At 42.5% G+C, this 25,048-nt stretch overlaps 1 protein-coding gene across 1 annotated transcript in view; it reads left to right on the forward strand.

The window, feature by feature from the left end:
* The window catches only part of LOC110977216 (DNA repair protein RAD50-like), a 57,912-nt gene that overhangs the window by 22,824 nt on the left and 10,040 nt on the right, over nt 1-25,048 (forward strand). The window contains exons 7-32 of the mRNA XM_087132615.1: nt 137-210; nt 1,086-1,145; nt 1,266-1,311; nt 2,227-2,295; nt 3,473-3,562; nt 4,582-4,642; nt 4,947-5,024; nt 5,457-5,533; nt 7,253-7,354; nt 8,858-8,927; nt 10,645-10,745; nt 12,458-12,562; nt 13,105-13,206; nt 13,528-13,640; nt 14,736-14,834; nt 15,244-15,330; nt 15,879-15,971; nt 16,530-16,655; nt 17,411-17,546; nt 19,254-19,367; nt 20,710-20,805; nt 21,996-22,143; nt 22,646-22,703; nt 23,147-23,348; nt 23,750-23,779; nt 24,897-25,036. Of these exons, the coding sequence (XP_086988741.1) occupies nt 137-210; nt 1,086-1,145; nt 1,266-1,311; nt 2,227-2,295; nt 3,473-3,562; nt 4,582-4,642; nt 4,947-5,024; nt 5,457-5,533; nt 7,253-7,354; nt 8,858-8,927; nt 10,645-10,745; nt 12,458-12,562; nt 13,105-13,206; nt 13,528-13,640; nt 14,736-14,834; nt 15,244-15,330; nt 15,879-15,971; nt 16,530-16,655; nt 17,411-17,546; nt 19,254-19,367; nt 20,710-20,805; nt 21,996-22,143; nt 22,646-22,703; nt 23,147-23,348; nt 23,750-23,779; nt 24,897-25,036 (2,477 nt within the window). The remainder of the gene's footprint in view (nt 1-136; nt 211-1,085; nt 1,146-1,265; nt 1,312-2,226; nt 2,296-3,472; nt 3,563-4,581; nt 4,643-4,946; nt 5,025-5,456; nt 5,534-7,252; nt 7,355-8,857; nt 8,928-10,644; nt 10,746-12,457; nt 12,563-13,104; nt 13,207-13,527; nt 13,641-14,735; nt 14,835-15,243; nt 15,331-15,878; nt 15,972-16,529; nt 16,656-17,410; nt 17,547-19,253; nt 19,368-20,709; nt 20,806-21,995; nt 22,144-22,645; nt 22,704-23,146; nt 23,349-23,749; nt 23,780-24,896; nt 25,037-25,048) is intronic.

Below are 25,048 nucleotides of genomic sequence, written 5' to 3' on the forward strand. Positions count from 1 at the left end.
ATCAGATGGTTTTTCTTGGCCAATAATCATGATGTGACATCTGAAGAATGTTTCGATGGGTTGCTTTAATGGGGTTCTGCTGTTCTCTATGCAGTGTAAATGATACTATGGGCCCCTGTTGTTTGTGATCCTACAGATGGTTGCCTCTTTAGGAGTATCAAAGCCGGTCCTGAATAATGTCATCTTCTGCCATCAGGAGGACGCGGCATGGTGAGACACTTCCTCAAGTCAAGTCGAAACCATTTGTAATGAAATTGAAGTCCTGATTTAATAACATGTGCTTATGGGAGCGTCCTCGGTTCAGATCTCTTTAAAGTTTGTGCTTTTTTGGCCATGGACCCTGGAGACAGAATGATGATCGAGATGCCAGTTCTGTGATTAGTACTTCTCAGAACTATACGGTGCTGGGCTTGTTCAGGAAAGATTTACTGCATGGTGTAGTATATGGCTTGACATTTGAGTCCAGACATGAGTTGCAGTTTGTATGACTTTTGTTTGGATTCATCAAGTCGTCCCTGTCTCTGCTTCATCTTGGTTGTGATATATCAATACTCACATGCTTTTAAACTGTAAATTTTACAATTGATTTATAGGTTAAGATTTGGGTTGCCTTTATGAACTGTTACATAGGGAAAATTGCTATCTTACGAGAAAACTACACGCAAAATTTTACCATCGTTGGCCATGCCACAGGTCATTTTAGTTTCGAAAAAAATAAAATGAAGTAATCCAGGAATAAACATATGATAAAGCTAGATAAAAGAAAAAGAAATTATCCGGTAATTCCAGAGATCAGGGGTTCAAAAGTGTGACATTTTTGTGTCCCTGTTACATCTGACCTTTGTTATTTGACATGGAAATATCACCACAATCGATTTCAAACTCTTCGTTTGGCAGGTGATTTACATTAATTTATCACTCTTGGAAATTAGAAAATGTGTTCTTAAGTTACAAAATCATATGTCAGATGTGACAGGGACACAAAAAAAAGGACCCCTAATTTCTGGAATTACCCCGATACATTTTTTTTCCATTCGTGTTTAAGCGAGTCCAAACATCTTTTTTTTTTTTTTAACTTTCTGTAGGCCTCTGAGTGAGGGTAAAACACTGAAGGGAAAGTTTGATGAGATCTTTGCTGCAACTCGGTAAGCTGTCCCATCAATGACCTCTACCAATCCCCAAATATACCAATGTTCTGCTCGACTCGGACCTCAAGGTATGATACCCTCGTGCATTATGTTTTTCTTGTCTCGTTTCATCTCCAGCTACATCAAAGCGTTAGATGTCATCAAGAAATTGCGCACGGAGCAGGTAAATACCCAGTAGACGATACATAAACTTGTCATTATATTTAAAGAGAATGGTTGGGTGACAGGGAACGAATTTGGCCACTGTTTCCCCTTGACATGCAGACCGTTAGATAATGCAGCAAACAAGGCACACTCGCCCATAAATAAGAGAGGCCTCTCATATCCCGGACAAGTGTGCATCAATAGAGAGTTTTGACAGAAACCCAGTGAACATGAAGTCGAGATTTTGCTGCTGATGTCATCTATTCGTGCGCACCAGTTTTGCTTTGTGACGGCCACGGACACGTTTAGATGCGAAGAGGAGTTGTTCCACGTATGCATTTTGTTTATGTCATTGTTGACATTTCTCTAGCATTTGTGTAAAAACACCAACTAAGAGAGATCTGGCTGGCAGTTTAAGTGCTGTAAGTTATTAGCATGTGCAAAAGAAAGAGAGTAAAAGTACAGAAATCATGCTCGACCACTCTCCCACAAGCGCACTGATCGCCGAAACTAATTCTATGGCGCACCTCATTTGTGAACGTGTACCTGTCACTTTACAGGGACGGGCGCACGCGCGACTTCTGCCAAAACTCTCTATTTTCAACTGGTAAAGAGGCAAATCCATGAACAAGCATGTGATATGGTTTCCCATTCTATTCATGTCAACTTGAATGTGCTATGCTGTACCATTTAGCCATTTGTATGGCAAAGCAGAGATACACAAATCCAACATGGACCTCACATTCATTTACTTCTACAACAGGTTTGATGCTTTAAAAAAACCAAGAGTTTTCAGTTAATTGGAACAGGGCTGTCCGTTACGCATTAACCTTCTGCGATGGGTCAGAAAGAACCTCCATCAACTACTCTTTTGAATATTTGGCAAAAGTTAGATCCTTTAATCTTATACGGATGTACGTGCTTGTTATCACAGAGTATCAACATTCGGGACTACAAGACAGAAGCGAAGTACCTGAAAGAGAGAAAGGACAAAGCCAAAGAGGTCAGTCCAGGTCAAAGTTCATGTCACCTTTGCTGCAGCCTTTCAAGCGTTTTATTCTGGCATAAGTGATACTCGTACAGTAACCAGCCTGTGTACACGCAGTCCAATCAGTGACTCTTTAGGATGGCCATGTGACTGCAGAATTAAAAGGTCATGTGACCATACGTAGGAAACCAAGTGAAAACAAGCCCCGACTATGCACTGCACGCTGCGGTACAAACACGACGGCGTAAACAACTTGAAAGTTCGCCACATGAAGGCACAGCATAAACTGGTTTATTGCTTTATCTACCGGTATCTATAGAATAGAAATTTTTAAGAAACAACATGAAATCTTAGGAAAACAATGGTTTGTGAGCAAAACAGCAAAATCAGAATGAATTAAAGGGGAAGAATAACCACAGTAAAGTTGCTGTTGCGGAGCCTGTTATGTCTCCATGACTTGGGCACTTTTGTCAGCTGAAAATGCACATTAGATTTATTAGATCCATTCACCCAAGGCTCAACTAGTCAAGATTTTACTGTACCTTAATCTTTGACTCAAGGCTACAGTTGCATGAATTAAGTCTTCTACGCTGAGATCCTTTGGCTACATCCTGCTTATTGTCTTGCTACAGAAACATCAGATTGTCTAATGTCGGGGCAAAACGTGTGGAGATTTTCATTTGACAAACATTTTTAAATTCTAGAGCCTGAGATGAGTCTCAACTTGAGGTAGAGCTGAGATGAGGAATTTTGCCCTCGTTTGGCTTACAGCCCATCAGTGGGTCAGATGTATGAGATGCTTTGGAAAGGATATCTGATAAAAACAAACATGAAACACTGTGATGCTGTATATACATGCTGTGCAGTGCAGTCTTGTTGCTGTCAAGGCCCTGTTAAGTCCTCACTAGTTCCCACAGCAAGTCCTCTAATCTTAGGTCTTAAGTCCTAGGCTGTTCAAGCGAACTATCAAGTACAGGCCTTTGTCCCCATGTGTTTGTTATTTGACTTGCAGTGGACTTGTAATAGACTCGGCTACAACGTGCTATCAAGAAGAAGTGCCTTTTCACACCGTACAAAGGGTAGGGTGGGGGGGGTGACTTTGAATCAAGCTGTTTATTATCCCGTGAATCCAGAGACTTGTGTTGGGAACGATGAAGTGCCTTTAATGGTGGACCTTTGGGTTATTTTCCAGCTTGCCAGCGATTTGGAAGCCAAGAAGGAAAAGCTGACAGCAGCCAAGGAGTCCGTCAACCAGATCACGAGAGAATTGCGACCGATTTTGGTATGTGGATGCATTGACACCAAAAGACATAGAACTTTTAACCTAAAGTCAAGAGTTTTCTGTTTTGTGGAAAATCCGCAAAAATCGCGGATTTGGGGGTAGAAAGCGGAAAAGCAATTCTCGGTAAAAAATAATAAATAAATAAAACATATAAATATTTTGATCCTTTGTGCACAATTAATCAAATAAATGTGAACCCAAATTAGGAATGACAACTCATTTTCACTGTTTTACTCACTTTGAAAGTAACATTTGGTGGCGTTTCCCCTCCTATTGTTCCTTTGCGATATCGCAGAATTTGGTATTGATTTCCTCTGGCTCCGCACTGCGGAGATCACACAGGTCCCTATCCCTACATAGAGCCCAGACGTCTCACGACTTATGAATAAATCAATAGGGATGGGGACCAGTCCAAAATCACAGTGGCATGGTGCATGTAGGCCCTACATGTATCATTATGCCAAAGCTATCTGTAGATGTACGGTAAATGTAGGCCAACAGTACATGTACATATGTACAGTCACATACAGTTTTTGTACACAAAATTTAGAAAGCGGAAGAAAGCAGAATTTGACTTTCAGAAAGCAGAAAATTCTTGACTTATTTTAACCTCGCACAGATCTTCTGGGCCTTGTGCGTTGCATATGTTTTGAATGTCAGATAACCTCTGTTTCCTTGGCCCTACTGACCTGTTTGGAAAAGAAAGCAGGGATATCCTTTTTTCCTTGACTGGTGGACTTATCCGCGAATGTGTTTCCCGATTTGAAGCACTCTTGAGGTCTTCCTTACTTAGGAAGAATAAATTGCAGCAATCTACTCCCTCTGTCTACATGTACATTCAGGTGATTTCAGGCTGGTTCAGTGGGCACTGACGGTTATTCAAGCCAAAAAGGGAAATATTTCCCTTCAAGCTCTTTATGCTTCTGTTCTTGAACATGTACGTAGGCATGTGTACCGACGGAATGAGCGTAACTAGTTCAGGGTTGTTAGACTCTCATTTTTCTGTTTTTGGATCGCAGGAAAGGCTTCGCGAGATCGAAGACAGGGAGGAAGAAATCAATTTGTTGAGCACAGAAGTGGGTAAGGATGGTACACTTCAATTTCATGTTGCTGCTAAGCACCAAGGGGTCTGCTAGCAGGCCTCCGGTCCTGGACACCGACTGTAAGCAGTAGGCACAGCACACCGGCTGAGCAACAAGAGAAATGTCTGTGTACACAAGCACTAGCATCCCTGTTTCCAAGCGCAGAATTTCACTAAGCGCAGGAAATGCGTACAGTAGTAACTGCGAAAATAATCGGGACGGGATATAAGGCTTCTTTGCTTCCCCTGACCGTCTTGGAGGTTGAGGGTTTTGACACCTGTGGCTGTGATTTCTCCCGGCAGCCAAGTGCAAAGCCGAGAAGGCTCAGATGGAGAAGAACAAGCAGGAACTGGAGGATAACTTGGAGTTCATCTTCCAAGGTAGGCTTGAGATCAGGGAATAAAGACCCCATGTTGGAGTTCCCTAAACTGGTGGCACTAGCTTCAGCTTTTCAACCATTCAAGGTCACCAGTACTCTTGGAAATCAACTGTCTTGGGATAGATAAAAGAAGCAAGGCTACCTATGCACAAGTTTATTGTGGTGTCACAGGGCTGATGTAGGAGCTGTCAGGTAAGGATGTATTCAGATAGGCAAAACAAGCCTGTGCGTCATCTTTTGCAAACATGAATTGTGCAGGCGGCCCAAAATCATAACCAGAAGAAGGCCGTTATGAAATTTCCTCTGTATGCGTACTCTGGATTATTTTTGTGTTTATACAAGACATCAGTAGCTCACCAGTTAAGAAGAGTCTGTAGATGATTTCTGTTGACCTGCATTCGTTTGAGTGGGGTTCCTTTGTTGAAACCCTAAGGGACCAACGATGAGTTACGTAAGATCTTCCAGGAGCACCAGGCGAAGATAGGTGACAAGGAGAACACACTGACCCAGGTATGTACGCCACAGACTGCCAAATCAACGTAGACGATACCAATGTGCTTTGGTTGTCTCGACAGTTGTTTTTCGTGATTGAAGACAGCAGCACAGGGAGAACATCGGATGAATTGTCGTTGTTAAGAGTTGGTCTCATGTCAGACATCATCCTCTGATAACATTCAAATGGGGACTTTTTAATGTGGGTGCGCTGCAACTTTTGATCATGAAGCTGAGCCTGAGTGTTTGCTTTTCCTGTGAAGTATCCACTAATAACTGAAATTTGTACCAGTCAGTTTTTGTTGGGGTCAGCTCTTTTCCGTGTCATTGTGTGTGGCATTTTTGTATCTGCACCATATTTTAGTGAGGGAGTAAATATGTGCTTGGCTGGTCTTAAACATGCATTCATAAATACCTCAGTCTCCCTATTCAACAACGTGCAACCTGACTGTGTATTAGACAGTTTACTCCATCGGTATTGGTCATGAGTCTGCCTGCAACGCAACACGCAGAATGCGCCATGTGCACGCCAAGTCCATATACAAGGATTCTATAGACCTTTTTTCACCAACGTGACTGGATTGCGTTAGTGTAAACCTATACCACCACGTGTGGACCGCCGTGGCCACGGTGATCACATATAGTCCTATGGGCAGCTTCAACCACGTGCAAGCCCACATGTGAACACTGCATGCTTGACTAGTTGAATAAGTAGATTACCATCACAACACTATGCACTCATTACCATCACAACACATGGCAGTCCAGCACGACACCACAGGAAAAAAGGTCTGTGTGGTTCGTAAATGTGACGTCACTTCAGTTTAAACCACACCCACCACACATAGAGTTACACAGAACCATGGAATCTGAAGTTAATGGGCAACTTGTCTGTTTATCCAATGGGAGCGCATAATTCGTGGTGCACGTGTATGATGAAGTCACTTACAAACTGGATAGGACAACTTTCAAAAGGAAGATACCATAAAATGGACGGAGGGTGTTTGAGTAAATGAAAATAAAGTTTAGAATAATATCGTTGGAAATCCATCATATGTTGACTTCTTTTTGCCTCTGAATAAAAAGGTATTCATGAATGGGAATAAACATGTGCTTCACCGGACCTTGCGCAGAAATACGAATGCTGATAATGCCCTCGCCTGCGGCCAGCCGGTTTATATTTATTCCCTTATTTAAGGCTAGCCGATCAGAATGGACGTGACTGCGGCTTGGGCATTACCAACATTCATCCTCCTGTGCCCGTCGTAAACGAAGACCCCAAAAAAACACACCCCATTTATTCCCATTCATAAATACCGTTTCAGTCGGAGAGTCAAATGATGTCGATATGCAGTAAATTTCCATGGATTTTGTTGAAGAATTGTACTTTCATTTTCCAGAACACCTTATCCATTTTATGGCATATTTTCGTTTTGCAAGTAGTCGAGAAAAATCTCCTTATATGGACTTGGTGTGTACGTGGCATGTTCTGCGTGCTGCTGTGCACACAGACTATTGACCAATAGGGATGGATGAAATGCTTGCATCCAGGTGCCAGCATATTTTACGCATCAGGCATTATCAACTTGCTGTGGGCATTATCATATACATGTATATTAATACACGGTCAAGTTGTGCATTGTTAAATTTATGAATACCATTTTCAGCATCTTGTAGTAATCATATTATTCAAAGGGCCCTGTTTGCCTTTTTGACAATGTGTTTATATATCTACAGACTGAAAAGAGACTGGCCAGCCTGGAGAAGAGTCTACAGAAGGAAAATGAGAAGAAGTCCAAACTGCTGATGAACCAGGGGAAAATAGAGCAGGAGCATGAGGTAGAGAATGACAGTGTTGAATGCACTGATAGTGTTGAGACTATTCATGAGACTAGACACCAGACTAGTCACAAGGCTTGGCACAAGACCAGTCACAAGGCTTTCACACAAGACCAGACACAAGACCAGTCACAAGGCTTTCACACAAGACCAGACACAAGACCAGTCACACAAGATCAGACACAAGACCAGTCACAAGGCTTTCATACAAGACCAGACACAAGACCAGTCACACAAGATCAGACACAAGACCAGTCACAAGGCTTTCACACAAGATCAGACACAGGACCAGTCACTCAAGATCAGACACAAGACCAGTCACAAGGCTTCACACAAGATCAGACACAAGACCAGTCACAAGGCTTCACACAAGATCAGACACAAAACCAGTCACACAAGATCAGACACAAAACCAGTCACAAGGCTTCACACAAGATCAGACACAAGGCCAGTCACAAGGCTTCACACAAGATCAGACACAAGACCAGTCACAAGGCTTCACACAAGATCAGACACAAGACCAGTCACAAGGCTTCACACAAGACCAGTCACAATGCCACTCACAAGACCAGATGTAAAATCAGTCACAAGACCAGACACAAGACCATTCACAATACGTCACACAAGACCACTCACAAGTAACAGGGTGAATAGTGACAAACGATTGAGGAGTGCTTTTGTTGCATTTCACTTCAGTAGCTGTGACTTTACACACAGTTTTGTTATTTTTGTTATATGTTTATTTTATTCATTACACATTCATTTCCTCCTCATGGCAAAATATAGATGTAGATGTATGTTAAAGTTATAAAGCCACTAAAGGTGGCAAAATCTTTAAAGCATTGCTTGATTCAGGAATACCATTACCTGTAACCTTCCCAAACCACACAGAATTCAACAGTAGTAAAGTGTTTAATTCTGTGGAGATAGGTCTGGTAGGCCCATAACAGCTGGCTTTTGCATTGGGTTTGGCATACCTCAGAAAAACAAAGTCCAACTGCCTCTGTGCGCAAAGTCCCATATGGGTGTTTAACTTAGTGTGAATGGGGAAGGTTAAGGCCAGCAACCCTTGGGGGGTTAGGGTTAGGCTGGTTCTGGAGTTAGTGAATCAACACTGGATCGCTCGTTTATTTGTTTAAATAAATAAGAGAGGCAATCCTTCCATCTTGGGTGACTATTTTTGCAAAGTCAATATGTTGCCAAACATTGTTTTATAGAATGAACAACTCAAATGAAAATTTGACGGGCAAATTGGCCTAACCCTTGGGGGGTTAGGGTTACAAAATAAAACAAACAAGAAAGACTGGATTCAGACTGGAGGCCTTGTGTTGGTTTGGTGATAGTCTTGTGGGGTCCTATCATGTCTTTAAGAGTTTCCAACTACATCACTGCACAATGAAATGCAGATATGTCTGTGAAGCTGTTTTGCCCAAGTAAGATTGTTTGTGACATTTAACTTTGTAACGTCTGTGTGACTCGGCAAGTCTTTTCCTTTTCTTGCAGCAACATCTCACAACAATTCATAACAGGGACAAAGGACTGAAGAAGTACGCTAGAGACATGCACTTTGCAGGTCAGGGCCTGTTCATTAACCGTCCTATGGTTTTACAGCACAAATGTGCACAAATGCCCACAGTCACTGGTGAGCATGTAGTTTCTATACGGAACTCAAACATGCACAGGTTCAGTGTGTACACAGTAGATTGCCAGCACAAAATGACCCAGGGTCTTTTGTGCAGTCCTCTTCACTGCATTTGGTTTACTGCACAATGATGCACATGAAACAGTGGAGCACAGTTGTTGGGCAGCACAAAAGTGCAATCTGATATTCCTGTGAGGGACTGTTGATGCAGTGCACAACATGACACAGCTGTGCTTCTTTGAGGTGTTTACCAAGTGACCCAAAGAATGACTTCAGCATAGGAGGGTTAATTAGAATTTGTTTCTCTTGAAGCTACAAGAACCTCGTGCAGTTTATGCTCAGTTCAGCTTTGTTAATGCCTGGTTGGTGCTGGATTCAAATAGCCTTTATAGTAAACGTCACATAGTGTCATAAGTCAATTTTTTTCTTTTGGGGGGGAAGGGTGAAGAGCTTAAACCACTGCATGGACATAAAGTACAACAGAATTTGGCTATTACCAGAACCTGTGAGCTTATGATAGATGTTGTACATATCTTGTAAATGAAGGTATAAAAAATGTAACTTTCCTTACTTCGCAAGCCTCGCGCTTGAGGTTTTTTTAACCAGCCCACCGGGCTAATAAATTGAGTTTTTTACTAGCCCGTAGCAAGTATCACAAGCCCTATATAACATGTATAATATTGATATTAACACGAAATTAATCAAACACTGACTCATTGAGTTTAATTAAGAGATCATCAATGAATTTATTAAGTTTCAGATCTACTCCTTGCTTGGAGTGGAACCTGTTCAGTCATCTGTGATTGTACAATGAAAGAAATTAATTTAAACACCACTTTTTTATTTCACCACTCACCAGAGTTACACGGACGGTATTTTGAAACCTTCAAAGGATTATGAACGAATTTAATGCAAATGCATGCCTTGCTAGTCTTGTCTATGTACGCAATCCACGCTGCAACCAATATCAGACCAGTATGAGCCTGGTTCCGTAACGCAAATATGCATGTATGCTGGCATTGGGTCAGGGAGCCAACTGTGTGTGATAACCTGTATGTTGATCGTTGGTCACGCATGTGCATAATGCATATGCGGTGCTTACATTGTTCACACATACATGTACAGTGCCTATGATGTACAGACATACAGAAGCGCAAGCATGGTGAGCATCGGCAGTACGCGTAACTTACATACATGTACATGTATGTACGTGTACCGCAGGCTACATGCACAGTGTACAGTCAGCTCAACGGCACAGCGCACATGCTTTATGCACAGTGTACAGTCAGCTCGACGGCACAGCGCACGTGCTGCCTGCACCGTATACTGCTGTCTACTTTTTACTAGTCCGCTGGGCTAGCCAAGTGGTGCATTTTACTAGCCCGTGGTTGTTTTTACTAGACAATGACCGTCGGGCTAATGCTAAGGTCAAGCCATGCTTTGTCAGAAAATGTCAATGAGTTGTGGTCAACTTGTTTTTTTTAAACCAACTCCGAGAAAAATACCCATGTCTCATTGTCTGCTCTTGTTGGGTTTCTTTTAGGCTTGAAAAATCACGTTATATTTAATATACATTGTTGAGAAATGGTTGGTTCATTACCAGAAGGAGCCAAATAAAGTTTACACACTTGCAATTTTTGGAGGACAGGTTTCACCGAGAGCTCCTTTTCTGAAGAGAGAGTGAAAGAATTCCTGAAGATGATGGATGATGCCATCGAGGAAATTGATCAAGAAACCAAAGAGCAACTGGTAAGTCTTGAATAAATTGTGCCTCCCACTTTCCGCACGCAGACTGAAGTAATGCACAGAGAGTCCGAGATCAGTTGAGAGGTTCTCAGATTTGGCTGACCATCGTGTGCTGCTCATCTGTGTGTATTTGGAAATCTTGTGTACTCCAGCAAGTGCCTAGTTTGATTTATGTTACACTGGCTTTGAGCTTCAATGTCATGGATTGAGTCACCAGTGTTGAGACACACAAGTTCGCTGTTGTATTGCTCTCTGGTTCAGAAACATTACAGCCATCATAAAGCCAAATTTTGGAATTGTTTTTATAATGCGCCAGAAGACTCAGATATGGTCTCTTCTCGAAGATTTCATAACCTAGGAATCATTGTGGATTCTGCCTTGAATTTTCGATCACACTCTTCCTACATGTCACGGTCAATCACAAACAACCTCAGAAACCTCAGTAAAATTCGTAAACAACTTTCGAAACAAGCAACAAAACAACTGATACATGCTTTTGTCACTTCGCGCTTGGACATGTGCAACTCTCTTCTCTTTGGCATTCAACAACTGCTGACTCAACTACAGCGTAAACAAAATTGTGCTGCACGCCTCATTACAGGAACCAAACGCTTCTCACGCATAACTGCCACCCTTCAGCATCTCCACTGGCTTCCCATCAAATACAGACTCATGTACAAACTATTGCTTCTAACGCATCACTCACTACATGGCACTTCTCCCCCATATCTGTCTACACTCCCGTCTCCATAGAGTGCCAGTCGTTCAGGTCTCTGGTCTGCTAACCAGCATCTTCTGGCAGTACCGAGATCATACCTGTATCACTGCCATTTGTCTTCGGAATAGTCTCCCCCTTGAACATCCGGTCCAGCACATCTCTCAGCTCTTTCAAAACGGCACTCAAGAGATGTATTATATAGATTATAACCTTGCTTAGGGCGCTAGCTTGTTAGCAAACCTATTTTTTTTTTCCTGTACATAACTGCAGTAATTTACGTTTACTTTTGTAGTGCCATGAGCGCCTACTTCCGGGGTGCACTTTTCTAAATGCTCATTGTTATTATTATCAGAAGAGAAACCGGGGCCTCTCTCGTTATTATCTGTTGTTGGTATGTATTTGTGAAATACATGTACGTGACCTGCTTCAAAACAGTGTGATGTTCCGAGTGACCATTTCCAACAGGGAAAGGAGTTTTTGTATTCTACTTTCATAAATGTGACCCGGCATAACAAAACGAGCATAAATTCACATTCCTCTCTCTTCTATTTTGACGGTTCAAAGTCCAATATTGAAGGGAGGTCAGTTTGGGTGTTTTGTCATCTTTGGAAAGAGTAACCCATCTTTTTAATTCCAAATGGTTCACACCAATGCCATTTTCTCAGCAGTGGTGATGATAGCATTATTCATGTCCAGTCAGAAATGTTGAAACAATGTCAGAAACAAAGACACAAAGCTGCCAGAATAATGTCACATTGTCACCTCATACTTTTACCCCAAGTGTTTCATGTACATGCCATTGGAAAGCTCTCTTTCTGCTGAATTTAAAAATACCAATATCTCAACTTTTGAAAATTCCAACTTCCAGCTCATTTTGTGGTGACAGATCACAAATGACATGTTACCTGGCAACACGTAATGCATTTTTGGTCATGTTTTGCCCCGAGTGGTGATGCAGTGGATAATGGGACTCATTGTCTGTCTTTTCTCTCTGTAGGCAGAGTTTGGTAGCAGGGAGGAAGCTCTGGACGCTGAGATCCAAACATTCCGGGACACCAAGACCAAGCTGCAGCACACCATACAGATGAAGAGCGACATGACGGTAAGTGAACAGTGGAGCGTCAATTTGCTTTTAATTCCAGAGAGTGTGATGAACTTGTAATTGACCAAGCAGTGGAATGTACATGTACATGTGTGAGGATGCGGAATTGGAACTCATTGTCAGCATACAGAATTGTGTCAACTGAGCCGTCCGTCTCCACGTTGGTAGCTCCGCAATTTGTCATAGCGCGTACATGCTCCATGAAAGTATCATTCAATAAGCAACTGCATGGCTAATACGGGCGTTTCACAATAGTGCGCCACCAAGAGATTGCAACGCGTTGGCCAATCACAATGCGCAAAATTTGTCGACCTGATGCGCGTTCGGAAAGGGTCAACAAAGTGATTGGCCAACGCGTTGCAAACTCATGGTGGCGCACTATTGTGAATCGCCCGTATTCGCATGGCCCGCAGGAAGTATGAGGAATCTTTTGCAGGACTAGAAGTGATGGAATTGTTTCATGAGTATATACATATGAACGATTTAATAAGTTTCAACTTATAAACATATATTGTTAAACTGTGGCCTAACTGGTTTTATAGGAAAAGAACAAAGAGGATCTCAAGCAAATTGATCAGCAGTTGGGTCGAATGGAGACCAATGCCCATCGACTCAGAGAACTGGAAGTGGAGTTGAAGAGAGCTGTGAGTAAATGGAATGGCGTAGTCATTGAATGCAACATCTGGCCGTCTTTGCTGTTTCTCAGAATTGAAATTTTCACTAGCTACACATTCAGAACTATTGTGGCCCTGCAACTTTTAAAATATGGAACGCATGTAATTTCTCAATGTTTATGTATACAAGCAGCCTGACGTGTGTGATTTGATTTTGCAAGAGGTGAATACATTTTTGCCGCAGGCAGCTATGTAGACAAAGTAGAGTTGTTGAATTCCGTCCTCTTGAAAAACCAGTTTGAAATGAAGATTTCTAATGCCTACTAAAGCTGCGCTATCTTTTCACTCCAGGAGAGTGAGTTGAAAGAAGCCGAAGGTAGCATGGATTTGGACAAGCTAAGGCGGGAGGTACAGGAACTGCAGGTAGAGAAACAACAGCACGACGCTCAAATGAGTAAACTCAGGTAGGATTTGGCAGCAACAAAGCCTCTTCCTAGGTTTAGATATTAAATTTAAACTCTGGAAGTAGTTTGTGGCTAGTTTGCAGGGGGTTAGTTAACAGATTGTCTCAATTGGGAGCATTGTTTGTTCACACAGTTGACATGTTATCAATCTGGAAGTACTTTGCAGGTAGCTGGCAGATAGTTTTCAGGTAGAACGTGTCATGTCTGGGCATATTTCACATGATAGTTTGATAGTATTTCAGAGGTGGTTTCCAGAGAGCAAGAAGGTAGCTGACAGGTAGTTTTCAGGTAGAACGTGTCATGTCTGGGCATATTTCACATGAAAGCCTAATAGTATTTCAGAGGTGGTTTCCAGAGAGCGAGAAGGTAGCTGGCAGGTAGTTTTTAGGTAGAACGTGTCATGTCTGGGCATATTTCACATGATAGCTTGATAGTATTTCAGAGTTGGTTTCCAGAGAGCGAGAAGGTAGCTGGCAGGTAGTTTTCAGGTAGAACGTGTCATGTCTGGGCATATTTCACTTGATAGCTCGATAGTATTTCAGAGGTGGTTTCCAGAAAGCGAGAAGGTAGCTGGCAGGTAGTTTTCAGGTACAACGTGTCATGTCTGGGCATATTTCACGTGATAGCTTGATAGTATTTCAGAGGTGGTTTCCAGAGAACGAGAAGGTAGCTGGCAGATAGTTTTCAGGTAGAACGTGTCATGTCTGGGCATATTTCACATGATAGCTTGATAGTATTTCAGAGGTGGTTTCCAGAGAGCGAGAAGGTAGCTGGCAGATAGTTTTCAGGTAGAACGTGTCATGTCTGGGCATATTTCACATGATAGCTTGATAGTATTTCAGAGGTGGTTTCCAGAGAGCGAGAAGGTAGCTGGCAGTTGGTTTTAGGTTTCTCTGTGTAATTCAGAGATTTGTTTATTACATGGAGTTAGTTTGCAGATAGCTGATAATGTGCAAGCACTTTGCCGGTAGTCTGCTGATTATTCGCTAGCAGGTTTAAGGTGGTCAGTGGAGACAGTTTCCAGATGGCTTATGTAGTAGTTCTCTTCTGTCAGATCATGTTTTCAGTGACCATACCTCCTCTTTTTGTTGTCAGCAAGGAGATGTCGGCCATATCACTGCAGTCCAAGGCCAGAGCCCAACTGGAGATGCTGCAGAAAGAGAAGAACGCCAAAGAGGAGCAAATCAAAAAGATGTAAGTGAAGTGCCCCCCCCACTCCTGCCTTGTTTTCTTTTTGTGTTTGTTTGATAGATGGACAATGAGGAACGTTCCCGTCACCCCCAACAATTTGAACAAATTTAGTTTTGGGGCAATGATGATTGACTCGGTCCAGCTCAGATCCTTTAAAAAAAATGTATCTGAAGATTTGCAGGATTTTGCAGGATTCGGGAAGGCAGAGCCCAGTCATTCACTAACACTTTGCATTGGGGCTTGACAGCGTCGGGTGCAGAGTATGTGCCATTGGTTTCCTGCTGAGTAGAAGACTTGTGACAATTCAGGGCATTTCCCCACTCCCCCCCCAAAAAAAAAAAAAACGTCAGAGAGAGATCTGAGTTCATGTCCTTACACTGTCTTAGTTTCCTTGTTCTTGGTGTTTCTGCAGCCGGAGTCGTCATGAAGAGGATGTGAATCATCTCCTTGGTCACTTTCCAACGGAAAGCATCAGGAACACTCTTGCAGATTTCCTCGCGTAAGTTTGATTTAATACTTCACAATACCTTCCATTTGGGTTTACTGTGCTTCTTTTGTCAGCCATATGCTGTTGAAACAGGGTAACCTCATAAAACCACTGGCTGTTGGTCGCAGCAGCGGAGTTATACCCCGTATTGTTCTCTTGCCCTTCATTATAGCGTTTCTAAGGTGAATTACCTATGTATGTGCTGAGGATTTGTTGTGTGGGCCTGGTTGATCAATTTTGCTTGAAGAACGGGTTTTTTTCCTCTGGCTTGCTAATGTGGCTCTTTTCAAATGTATTGTGCCAACTTCTTCATGGTCAGGACACAAGCACACACTCCACACTTTTCCAGATTGGATTTGTCAACAGTAAGATACTTCAGCAGCCAGACATGCTTTTAAACCTTCTACATGTGTTTTGTTTGAAAACAGACTTGCTGCGTAACAGCTGAAAAAAATTTAATTTGAAAGGTGCGTTACATAATTCTTTTTTTTTTTTACCGGGATTTTTCCTGTCAGCACAAATCCTATCATGCTTTACTCTCATTGCGATTGACTCCGTAGGTCTAAGGAAGGCGATATGCGCAACTCCCAGACTACATTGCAGCGAATTAGAGGCCAGTTGAGCACCAAGGAGGCCAATAGAAGAATGATCATGTAAGTCTGAGTTGGAGTGTATACAGTGTCAGTTCATTGTGGAGATTGGAACCAGGGACCGCGATGCATGAGCACCTGGTTGGTTCGATCACTGATGGGGATTGGAACCAGGTACTGTGATGCATGAGCATCTGGTTGGTTCGATCACTGATGGGGATTGTAACCAGGGACCGTGATGCATGAGCATCCAGTTAGTTCAGTCATCGATGGAGATTGGAACCAGGGACCGTGATGCATGTGCATCTGGTTGGTTTGGTCATCGATGGGGATTGGAACCAGGGACCGTGATGCATGAGCATCTTGTTGGTTCGGTCATCGATGGAGATTGGAACCAGGGACCGTGATGCATGAGCATCTGGTTGGTTCTGTCATCGATGGGGATTGGAACCGTGGACCGTGATGCACAAGCATCAGGTTGGGTTGGTTCTGTTTTGTGGGTATAATCCAATACTGTGTAATTCTTCTCTTGTGGTCCGTGTCACATGGCTTGATATCTGTGACAAGTCACATGACTTACGACACACGTTGCACCACATGATTGACAATTGGCTCTTGCAGGGATCAACTCAAGAAGAAGGAAGAGGAGTTGCGAGGTTACGAGGGCCGCATGATGCAGGAATGTGGCAGCCAGGATGTGACGAACACCTTACAGGAACTCCAGCAATCCATTAACAACCTGCAGAGGTATAATGAGCCTGATCTCATGTTTGTCAGAATGTTGTCAGTCCCCTTCTGGCTTTGGACAGACAAACTAACAACCGCAGCGATATGGAATGTCTTGTCATACAAATGCAAACTTATGGTTGTCAGAAAGTTAATCAATTAGAAAACTAATTCCCAGTCAGTTAAACCTGCAGAGGTATAGCGTGCCTGATCTTAAACGATCAAGTTTCTGTTGGCATTTGGCTGACTCTGTAGAGCTGTCAATTTACGATACCGCGCACGATATGGGGCCGATGGGTACCCCCCACATGTCCAATTCCTATACACACTCTAGACTATTGTTACCTAGCACATCCGCCGTAGAAGTCTGTAAAGAATTGCTGAGATTCCGATCACACAGTGACCAACACAAAGGTGGGGGGTTCTCTCCACCCCGTATCTTGCATCATATGCAATTTACAACCCATAGAGGTATGGCATGCCTGATCAAACACATTCGTACTTCTTTTTTCCCATCTGTGGTGGTACCGGCTTTAAACACCTGTTGGACATATGGTGAGAAATGTCAATAAGCTATGTTGAAAAATGTTGCGCCCACAAATGTTGAAAAGAAATGTCAGTCAATTGTGTTGAGGTACATGTAGAAGTATTGCCTTGCATTGTATTGTTTTAATGTTATTCATTCAGTACTGATGAATAGAAAGATCTGAATGTAAAGATGAATGTAATTTCACGTCGGGCTGACGGCAGCATTGATGTGATCTGTCTGTACACAGTGAGAAGGGCGCACTAACTGGCAGTTCCCACCTGTTTGAGCGTTACATCCGGTCTCTGCAGAGGGCCGAGGCCCAGTGCCCGCTGTGCCACAGGGGTTTCGACGGGCAGAGCGAGGTGGACGAACTCGTACAGGAGGTAAGATGCATGGAAATACGATATTGCATTGGCTGTGTTGGAAGAACTTGAACCCTTGGTCGAGACGATGCCCCAAATGATCATCAGGTGAGTCTGTTGGCCCACGCTTTGGTGGGACCCTTCACAGGTGTCTCCATGCATAGCAGGTGGCACAGCAGATTTCACTATAAACTTCTCACCCATGCCTCAATGTCATGTTCGTTAAGAAGCGCTGCCCCCTTTGTGTATACCCGCCTGACGTTCCATGGGTAATCCACACAGGGTCCCCTACAGTTCACCGTACTTGTACAAGGGTTGTATGCGACAAGATCTGCAAATCAGTTTCACTCGCGTATGTTGCAGAAGGAAATTATTAACTGCGCATGTCCAAGTTTTAGGCCCATTTACATCCGTAATGAGGGCCATGAGAATTCGCGCCAGGCAAGCAGCTGCTTCATTTCACGAAATGTACGTCTTATTTTCACTTTTTGGAAATAAAAATCCCTGCCCAAAATATTTTCCTGGTAAAATGAGGCCTTTTCCTAATGTGTTTTGTGAAAATAAAATTGAGAAATAGTACCAGAGTGGTCAAACTAGTGATTTTTTGTGGAAAGCTCTTTTCATAAGCGGTAGTTTGTTTACGTTTTGATGCAATTTTTGAAGGCTACAAACAAAGAATTCAAATTTTTCTTGAAGTTTTCAGTGGTGGACTGTGGTGGAGAACGATATGAAGGTTTTAGATTTGCTGACGGTTTTCCGCTCGATTTTTTTCTCTTTCCGACGGGACGCGTTTGCATATCGACCTAACTCAGCACTGATTCGTTTATCCTACATAATCTTACGGCATTGTGAGCATAAGAATTCAGTGACTCGGGAATGAAAGACTAACATGAAAGTACAGTAAGTTAACATGAAGTTTATTATTGAAACGGAGGTCTATCTGTCATTGTAACATTGCCAGGAAATGTTGAAATTCACAGGTATTTATCCCCAGTTTTGCATGTCCTGTACATGCATGAATCGCATGAACATTATATAAACCAGCTCCGACGCATAATTTCCATGTACATGCATATGTACATGTATGGTATGCATATAACAGGCCGTTGGACACAGTGTACTGGCACGTTACGTAGCTGGAGCGGTTTTGTGCATGTAAAACGTGTAGAATGCGCTGCGCCGAAGTGTCTCAAGTAATAAAAATCTAGCTACATATAACTGATTCTACTGTATAGTTGAGATTCTGGCCTGTAGTATGCAGTGTCTCGTTCTTGAAAAACTTCTAAAATTGATTAATTTAGTGGGAGGAAAGACGGAGAGATCGATTGAAAATGGAAATATTTTATCATCTTAGCAACCACTTTGAGGCTAAGTTTCATATTTCAATTTATATAGCATTTCTTTTCACGATTCTGTGGTGTTTTATTTCGTTTAAGCTTTCTAGAGCACATACAAAGAGTTTCAATGTGATCTTTTTTTGACTTTGTACAAACGAAGTCTTCAAAATGAGAAGGCTCAATAGAGGATTGGCAAGTTGCTAAGGACAATTCCGTATCGTTCACGAGGGTCCAGTCAAGTAACCACTAGACACAGTCAAAGGCGTTAATTTCCACCCTTCGAATGGGAGTGAAACATACGCGGAAACAAGCCACAGAATCAAAATGTAGAGGTCAAAGTTCAGATGACTAACATGTCTTGTATGCATTGTGCTGTTTCTTTACTGCTCAGCTTCAAGACAAGTTGCGGATGGCCCCAGCTAAGATGGCAGAGAAAGACAAGTCCATTCAGCAGAGCAGAGCTAAGTATGACAAGTTGATCGAGCTGAAGCCAGTCAAGGACAGCGTGAGTTTAATCCCTGAGGAGTTACTTTACTCTAAAAACTGCATCATTCTCAGATATTTCTTTTCCATTGGTCTTTCAGTGGTTATATTTGAGGTTCTTGAAAGGGAGTGACACAACATTTTCTCTTGGTCCCTCGTTCACCAGGAAATAGAGGCTTTGCATGGTAGCAGTCTGACAGGGCAGTTCTTTGGTTCCCACAGGCAAACCTCGTTTGTGCATGCCCCGTGGAACAAAAGCACTGGCCTGCATGATGGCAGCTGTGCAAACCCTCTATAATCAACTTCAAACTGCCACCTGAAAGGAGTAACTTATTCAAATGGTAAAAACTGGATCATTGAACATTAGATTCCCAGCAGAATCTTTCCCTAAGACACTTTGAAACAATTTGTGCTTGGATTAACGCTTAAGTTCAGTCAAAGAATTTAGACTGTTATTGGTTAATTCCTCTCACATGACTGGCCATTCTCCTAATTATCATACATACGCATACGCATTACTCCGAATGGGTCCGTATTTCATAGAGGCGTAAATTCTTGGCAGCACTGCGAGACTCGAGACCGCATGGCCGGCCAGCCATGTGCGAAGTGGCATTTGGAAATTGGTACGTGTTCAAGTACTGTACGTGTACATGGTCGAAGTTCCGCGCTGTACGTAGGTACACACATGCAATCGTGAAACAAAATCGAAATCATTGCAGAAGGAAAGAACTTGAAGTTTGTTGAGCGGGGGACTGCGGATCCCAAAAGAGATTGATATATCGGTAAAAAACTAGTGGAGCTGGTCATGGTGTGACAAATTGTTACTGGCTGTAACGAAAGATGAGCATGTGGTGAGCAACTGCTTTCGTAAGCTTTAAGATCCTGGAGAAGCATGGTGTGAGTGGTGTTGTGTTCATTTCAAGTAAAGTACTTCTGGAGCGAAAGCATTGATACAGCATGCAGCTAAGCACTAGAAGCACCCCAAACATTTCCATGAAAGAAGAACGAACTACATCACAGGTTTTACATGTCCAATTAATTAGTAAAACAAAATCAGAGTAATTTAAAAAAAAATGAGAAATGTCCTTATAATTGAGAAGATTTTGCTTCTATGAATTAGAGGCAAATGGGCCATGAATTGCCTCTGATTGCACCACAGCGCATCTAGAATCCAAAATTATCCGAGGCCCTTAAGCAGGCGGTGGACCCCACACCATAAGGGCTTCGCGCTCGCAGTAGTCTTCCCTTGATTAATTTCATTTCTGTTTTTGTTTGGTTCACTGCATTACCTTCAGCAAATGTTTATCCCTTTTTCATCGACTGCACGAGGTAATTGCCGGCATTGTTGTCTCCATTGCCCACAGATGACTAAGCTGGCTGACCACGAGATACCGGAGCTGAAGTCCAAACTCGCTGCCGTCAATGCGGACATTGCGAAACTCAAGACAGCACTGTCGGATGTAAGATTTCCTCACTGGCTTTCCTCTTTCCAGCAGCTGAAACTCTAGGTTAACAAGCTTTTCAAATGAACCACAACTAAACCCTGTTATGTTTGTTGCAACATTCCACATTTGATTCTGTGTGCTGCTGTCCATGAAAAATAACATTTTATAACATATAGTTGCAGTTCTTGTTTCAACTGCTCAAGAAGCCTTGTGGTTGAATACACACTGCAAGTTCTTTTCACGAGTCACAACTAGCACCATCACCAAGTACTTTACTGCCAACATTGACAGGAAAATAAAGGAACATCTTTGATGTAGTTCATGTATGAAAAATAGTGTTGTAGTTGAGAGCTCTTAAAACCATCATAAGACCAACAAATGACCAACACGAGACCAACACAAGCCCAACGCGAGACCAACACAAGCCCAACACATGACTAACACAAGACCAACAAATGACCAACACAAGACCGTCACAAGACCATCACTAAACCAACACCAGACCAATACCAGACCTCCAGTCTGCAATCAAGTCACAACCTGTTCAAACGAACTGTGATAAAACTTGTTTACTTTGACTAGTCTTGTGAGTGATTTTGTGAATGTTTTGCATCTGGTCATCTTGTGATGGTGTCGTCTACAGCACTGATGAAACACTGGAGGTTGGTATTGAGACTGAAGCAATTGTGGCTTCTTATGAAGGCTTGTGATTTCTGTGATTTCTTGTGTGTACTGATGACGTATCAATGTGTTTCATGCAGTGTATGATGGGAAAGAATGGGTGGGGGTCATTGTATGGCGCCAGTGGGAGGAATAGCACACTTAACCAGTTTCATTTGATCACAAGAAATTGAAAGGCGCATTCCTACCATTTCCAATCGTGGATGATAAATTACCCTGGAAGATTCAAAACGATGGCTTCACAAAATGACTGTCTGTTTGAAATGAAGATAATCGCACTCATTTTGCTTATGGTAGAAAAGTATACACTGATGACCCCCATTCTATTCCAACAATTGCAGTAAACACTGTCATACATCTTTGGTACAAAGGGCTTCAGCACATAGAACTTCAAGCCCCAGTGGAGTACTTTGCAAGTACTTCACACTTACTGTATACTTGCAAAGTACTCAACTGTGGTTAATGTCAAGTATTTGCAAAGTACTCAACTGTGGTTTGAAGTCTTGTGAATTTCAATATGCCAGGAGGAAGAAGTCCTGAGCATTCTGGAAGTGGATGTCAGCATGGCCAATGAGATGAAACCCGACATCTGGCAGATGGATAGCTGCCTGAGGGAACTGAAAGATCTGGAGAGGAGGCTAGCTGTGCAGTCACAGCAGCTGTCAGGAGCGGGTAAGAGGTCAACGGTCATAGGTCAGACAGCTAGCTACCTTGGGATATTGGAGAGGACACTGTAGCAGGTGTAGTTGAAGGGCAAGGGTCAGGGTTCAAATGGCTAGAAGGTACATGTATATTAAGCGGGTAGCTGTAGATTACCAAAGCATGACGTCATCTGGACCTGGAAGTGTGATGCAACTGAATGTAGTACATACGCATGTTGGTTCTCATGCTAATGGCTCTTACACTCACAGTTTTGTGCATGACATTCACTTCTATACTGTAGGGTTAGGGGTCACAGCGGTAGAAACCTTAGGTATAATTAGGCAGTGTCTAAGTTAACTGGCTGTGGCTATCAAAAGCACATGTGTCTATGGGAAGCAGCTCCAGCCACTGACTAGTGGCCTTCATAGGTGACTGTCATTTCCGACCACAGCCATAACTTTCAGATGCAAGATCTGAATTAGATGAACAATAATGTAGTTCTAAAACAGGAATATTTCTGATAATTGAACAGATGCAGGTCGGACCATTCAGCAAGTGAACGCTGAGAGACAGGACCTGGAGATCAAGCTGTAAGTTGCTAACAGAATTCCTTAAAAGGAAACTATTTCTTAAAATGTTGTCTTTGTAAACTTTGTAAAAAAAAAAAAATGGCGTGATGAGCCTCCTGAAATAATCTCCTCAACATTTTGGCCTTACTTGAATAAGATAGGCCTCGCACAGAAATCTGATCGTACACATACATGTATCAAAGAAGATTCATATATATAATAGATATCTTTAGTTTTTAAATATCCTATCCAAAGTCAATGCCAAAGTGCAATAGCACACGTTCATGAAAGACATATTTTTAATTTCAGATAAGCAAAAGTGGTTGGGAGTCAGTTGTCAGGTCATGCTGGGGAGATCACGGTGAGACATTGCAGATGTCTCTGACAACCAGCATAGGAGTTTGTTACTAAAGTATATCAGGCGCCTTTGACAATTTTCCCCCTTGTTGGTTTGTCCGATCCAGTGACACCGTCAACCGGACACTTGACCACAAACAGGGCCAGATCAACCAGCAGAGCGAGACGCTGCAGGTGCTGGGCACCAGTGTCAACAGCATCACCAGCGAGAAGCTGCGGCTGAGCGGCGAGCTGCAGCAGCAGGAAAAGCTGCAGGGCCAGCGGGCCGAGCTGGCCGCCGCCAACCAGGGCTACGCCCGGGAGATCACGGTGAGGGATCACAGACATCTCTGACAACCATTGTCCGTGGTCGCGCAGCACATGGCTGTCGTGTTTTTTTTAAATCATTCTATTGCACCTTTGTGTGGTGCATCTGAGTGATATAAAAAATCAATTTGAAAAAAAATGAAATATTCGAAAAACTAATGTATTCTCTCGCAATTCTGATCATTATGTACAGATTGATCGTTGAACGAACATTGCTTGAAGGACTCAAATTTAGCATTTAGAGGCTGACTTTGTGAAATTTTGTTGGCAAACATGGGTTAGTCGAACAAACAAGAGGTTATTGGTTAAGACATGTTGCACCTTTGCAAGCAGACTTGATAGTCGTTCAGTTTAGCTCTAAAACATCTTATTCATTCTCATTTTGTATTTTTTGTCATCTGCAGGATGCCAGAAAACAAGTCCATCCAGTTGAAGTAAGTGTTTATCTCTGGTTATTCATTGTTTGATCAGAAAATACATGAATTTTCAAGATCCACTATTTAACTGTATGGAATTGTCATCAGTGGTGAGATTGGTCTGCATTTTGTCTGGATTGGTCTGCATTCATCTGGATTGGTCTGCATTCATCTGGATTGGTCTGGATTGGTCTGCATTCATCTGGATTGGTTTGGATTCATCTGGATTGGTCTGGATTGGTCTGGATTCATCTGGATTGGTCTGCATTCATCTGGATTGGTTTGGATTCATCTGGATTGGTCTGGATTGGTCTGCATTCATCTGGATTGGTCTGCACTTTATGTAAAAATGTATTCAGAATGTACATATGATCTATTTGAAATGGCTTTGCTGAAAGTATAAACAAGTAAAGTTAAGGTTAAGATTAAGGTTAAGAGTGCACATTCTCGTGTTGTTACTCCTGCTGGAATGCAATGTAAATACCACTGAACTGTGGGGGGTATATGGTGTTTAAACTGTAAGTACTTGGCGCAACTGCTAGCTTTCTACATATGCTCTGCACTTACCCTCTACAAGCATTTTAACAATGATGTTACTTGGTTAAAAATTCACTGTTATCCGACATTTAGCCAATTAGTTTCCCGGTCACAGAAAATATCATGCGCCATTTTGTTTTTGCAGCATGTATTTCATTAGTTGTTGCTTCAGTTGACCAAAAAGGCTCACAAAGTTCTTAATCGTGGTGGAGATCTTTCAGGGGGCCAAGGCCTGAAAATTGGTTGAAATTTTTGTGGCAGGAACGTTTGGTGGAAAAAGAGGCATCAGAGGGGAAGATGATTATAATTGTAATTTAATAAAAAAAAAATCAACATGCAATGATACCATAGGTGCCACTGGTTGCCGTAAATTGTGGAAATATTCTGACGGAGGATTGGAGGCGGTAGACAGAGGGGCACATTTCTTTCCTGGATTTTTTGGTTTCCCGAAATCTTACCCTTGTTGTAAGGCCTGTGTCCTCAAGCAAGATACCTAACTGCAATTTTAATTTGAGTAGTGTGGAAGTTGTTTGTTGCCCAGGGTTGAGCAGTGCGAACATGTTTAAAAAAACGGACAACTGTGTTCCTGTGTCTTCAGCGCAAGTTGGACAAACTGACCGAGGACAAGACGGCCCTGATGAAGGAGAAACAGAAGAAGTCTGAGGAGCAGGCGGCACATCGGGATGCAGTACGTCGGAAGCGGCATGACGTCAAAGCCTACACGTCCTCCATTGAAAGGTATCGCCATTC

This window comes from Acanthaster planci, linkage group LG02, assembly GCF_054643075.1.
Source record: "Acanthaster planci isolate LZ-2023a linkage group LG02, COTS_SCS, whole genome shotgun sequence".
Lineage (NCBI taxonomy): Eukaryota > Metazoa > Echinodermata > Asteroidea > Valvatida > Acanthasteridae > Acanthaster > Acanthaster planci.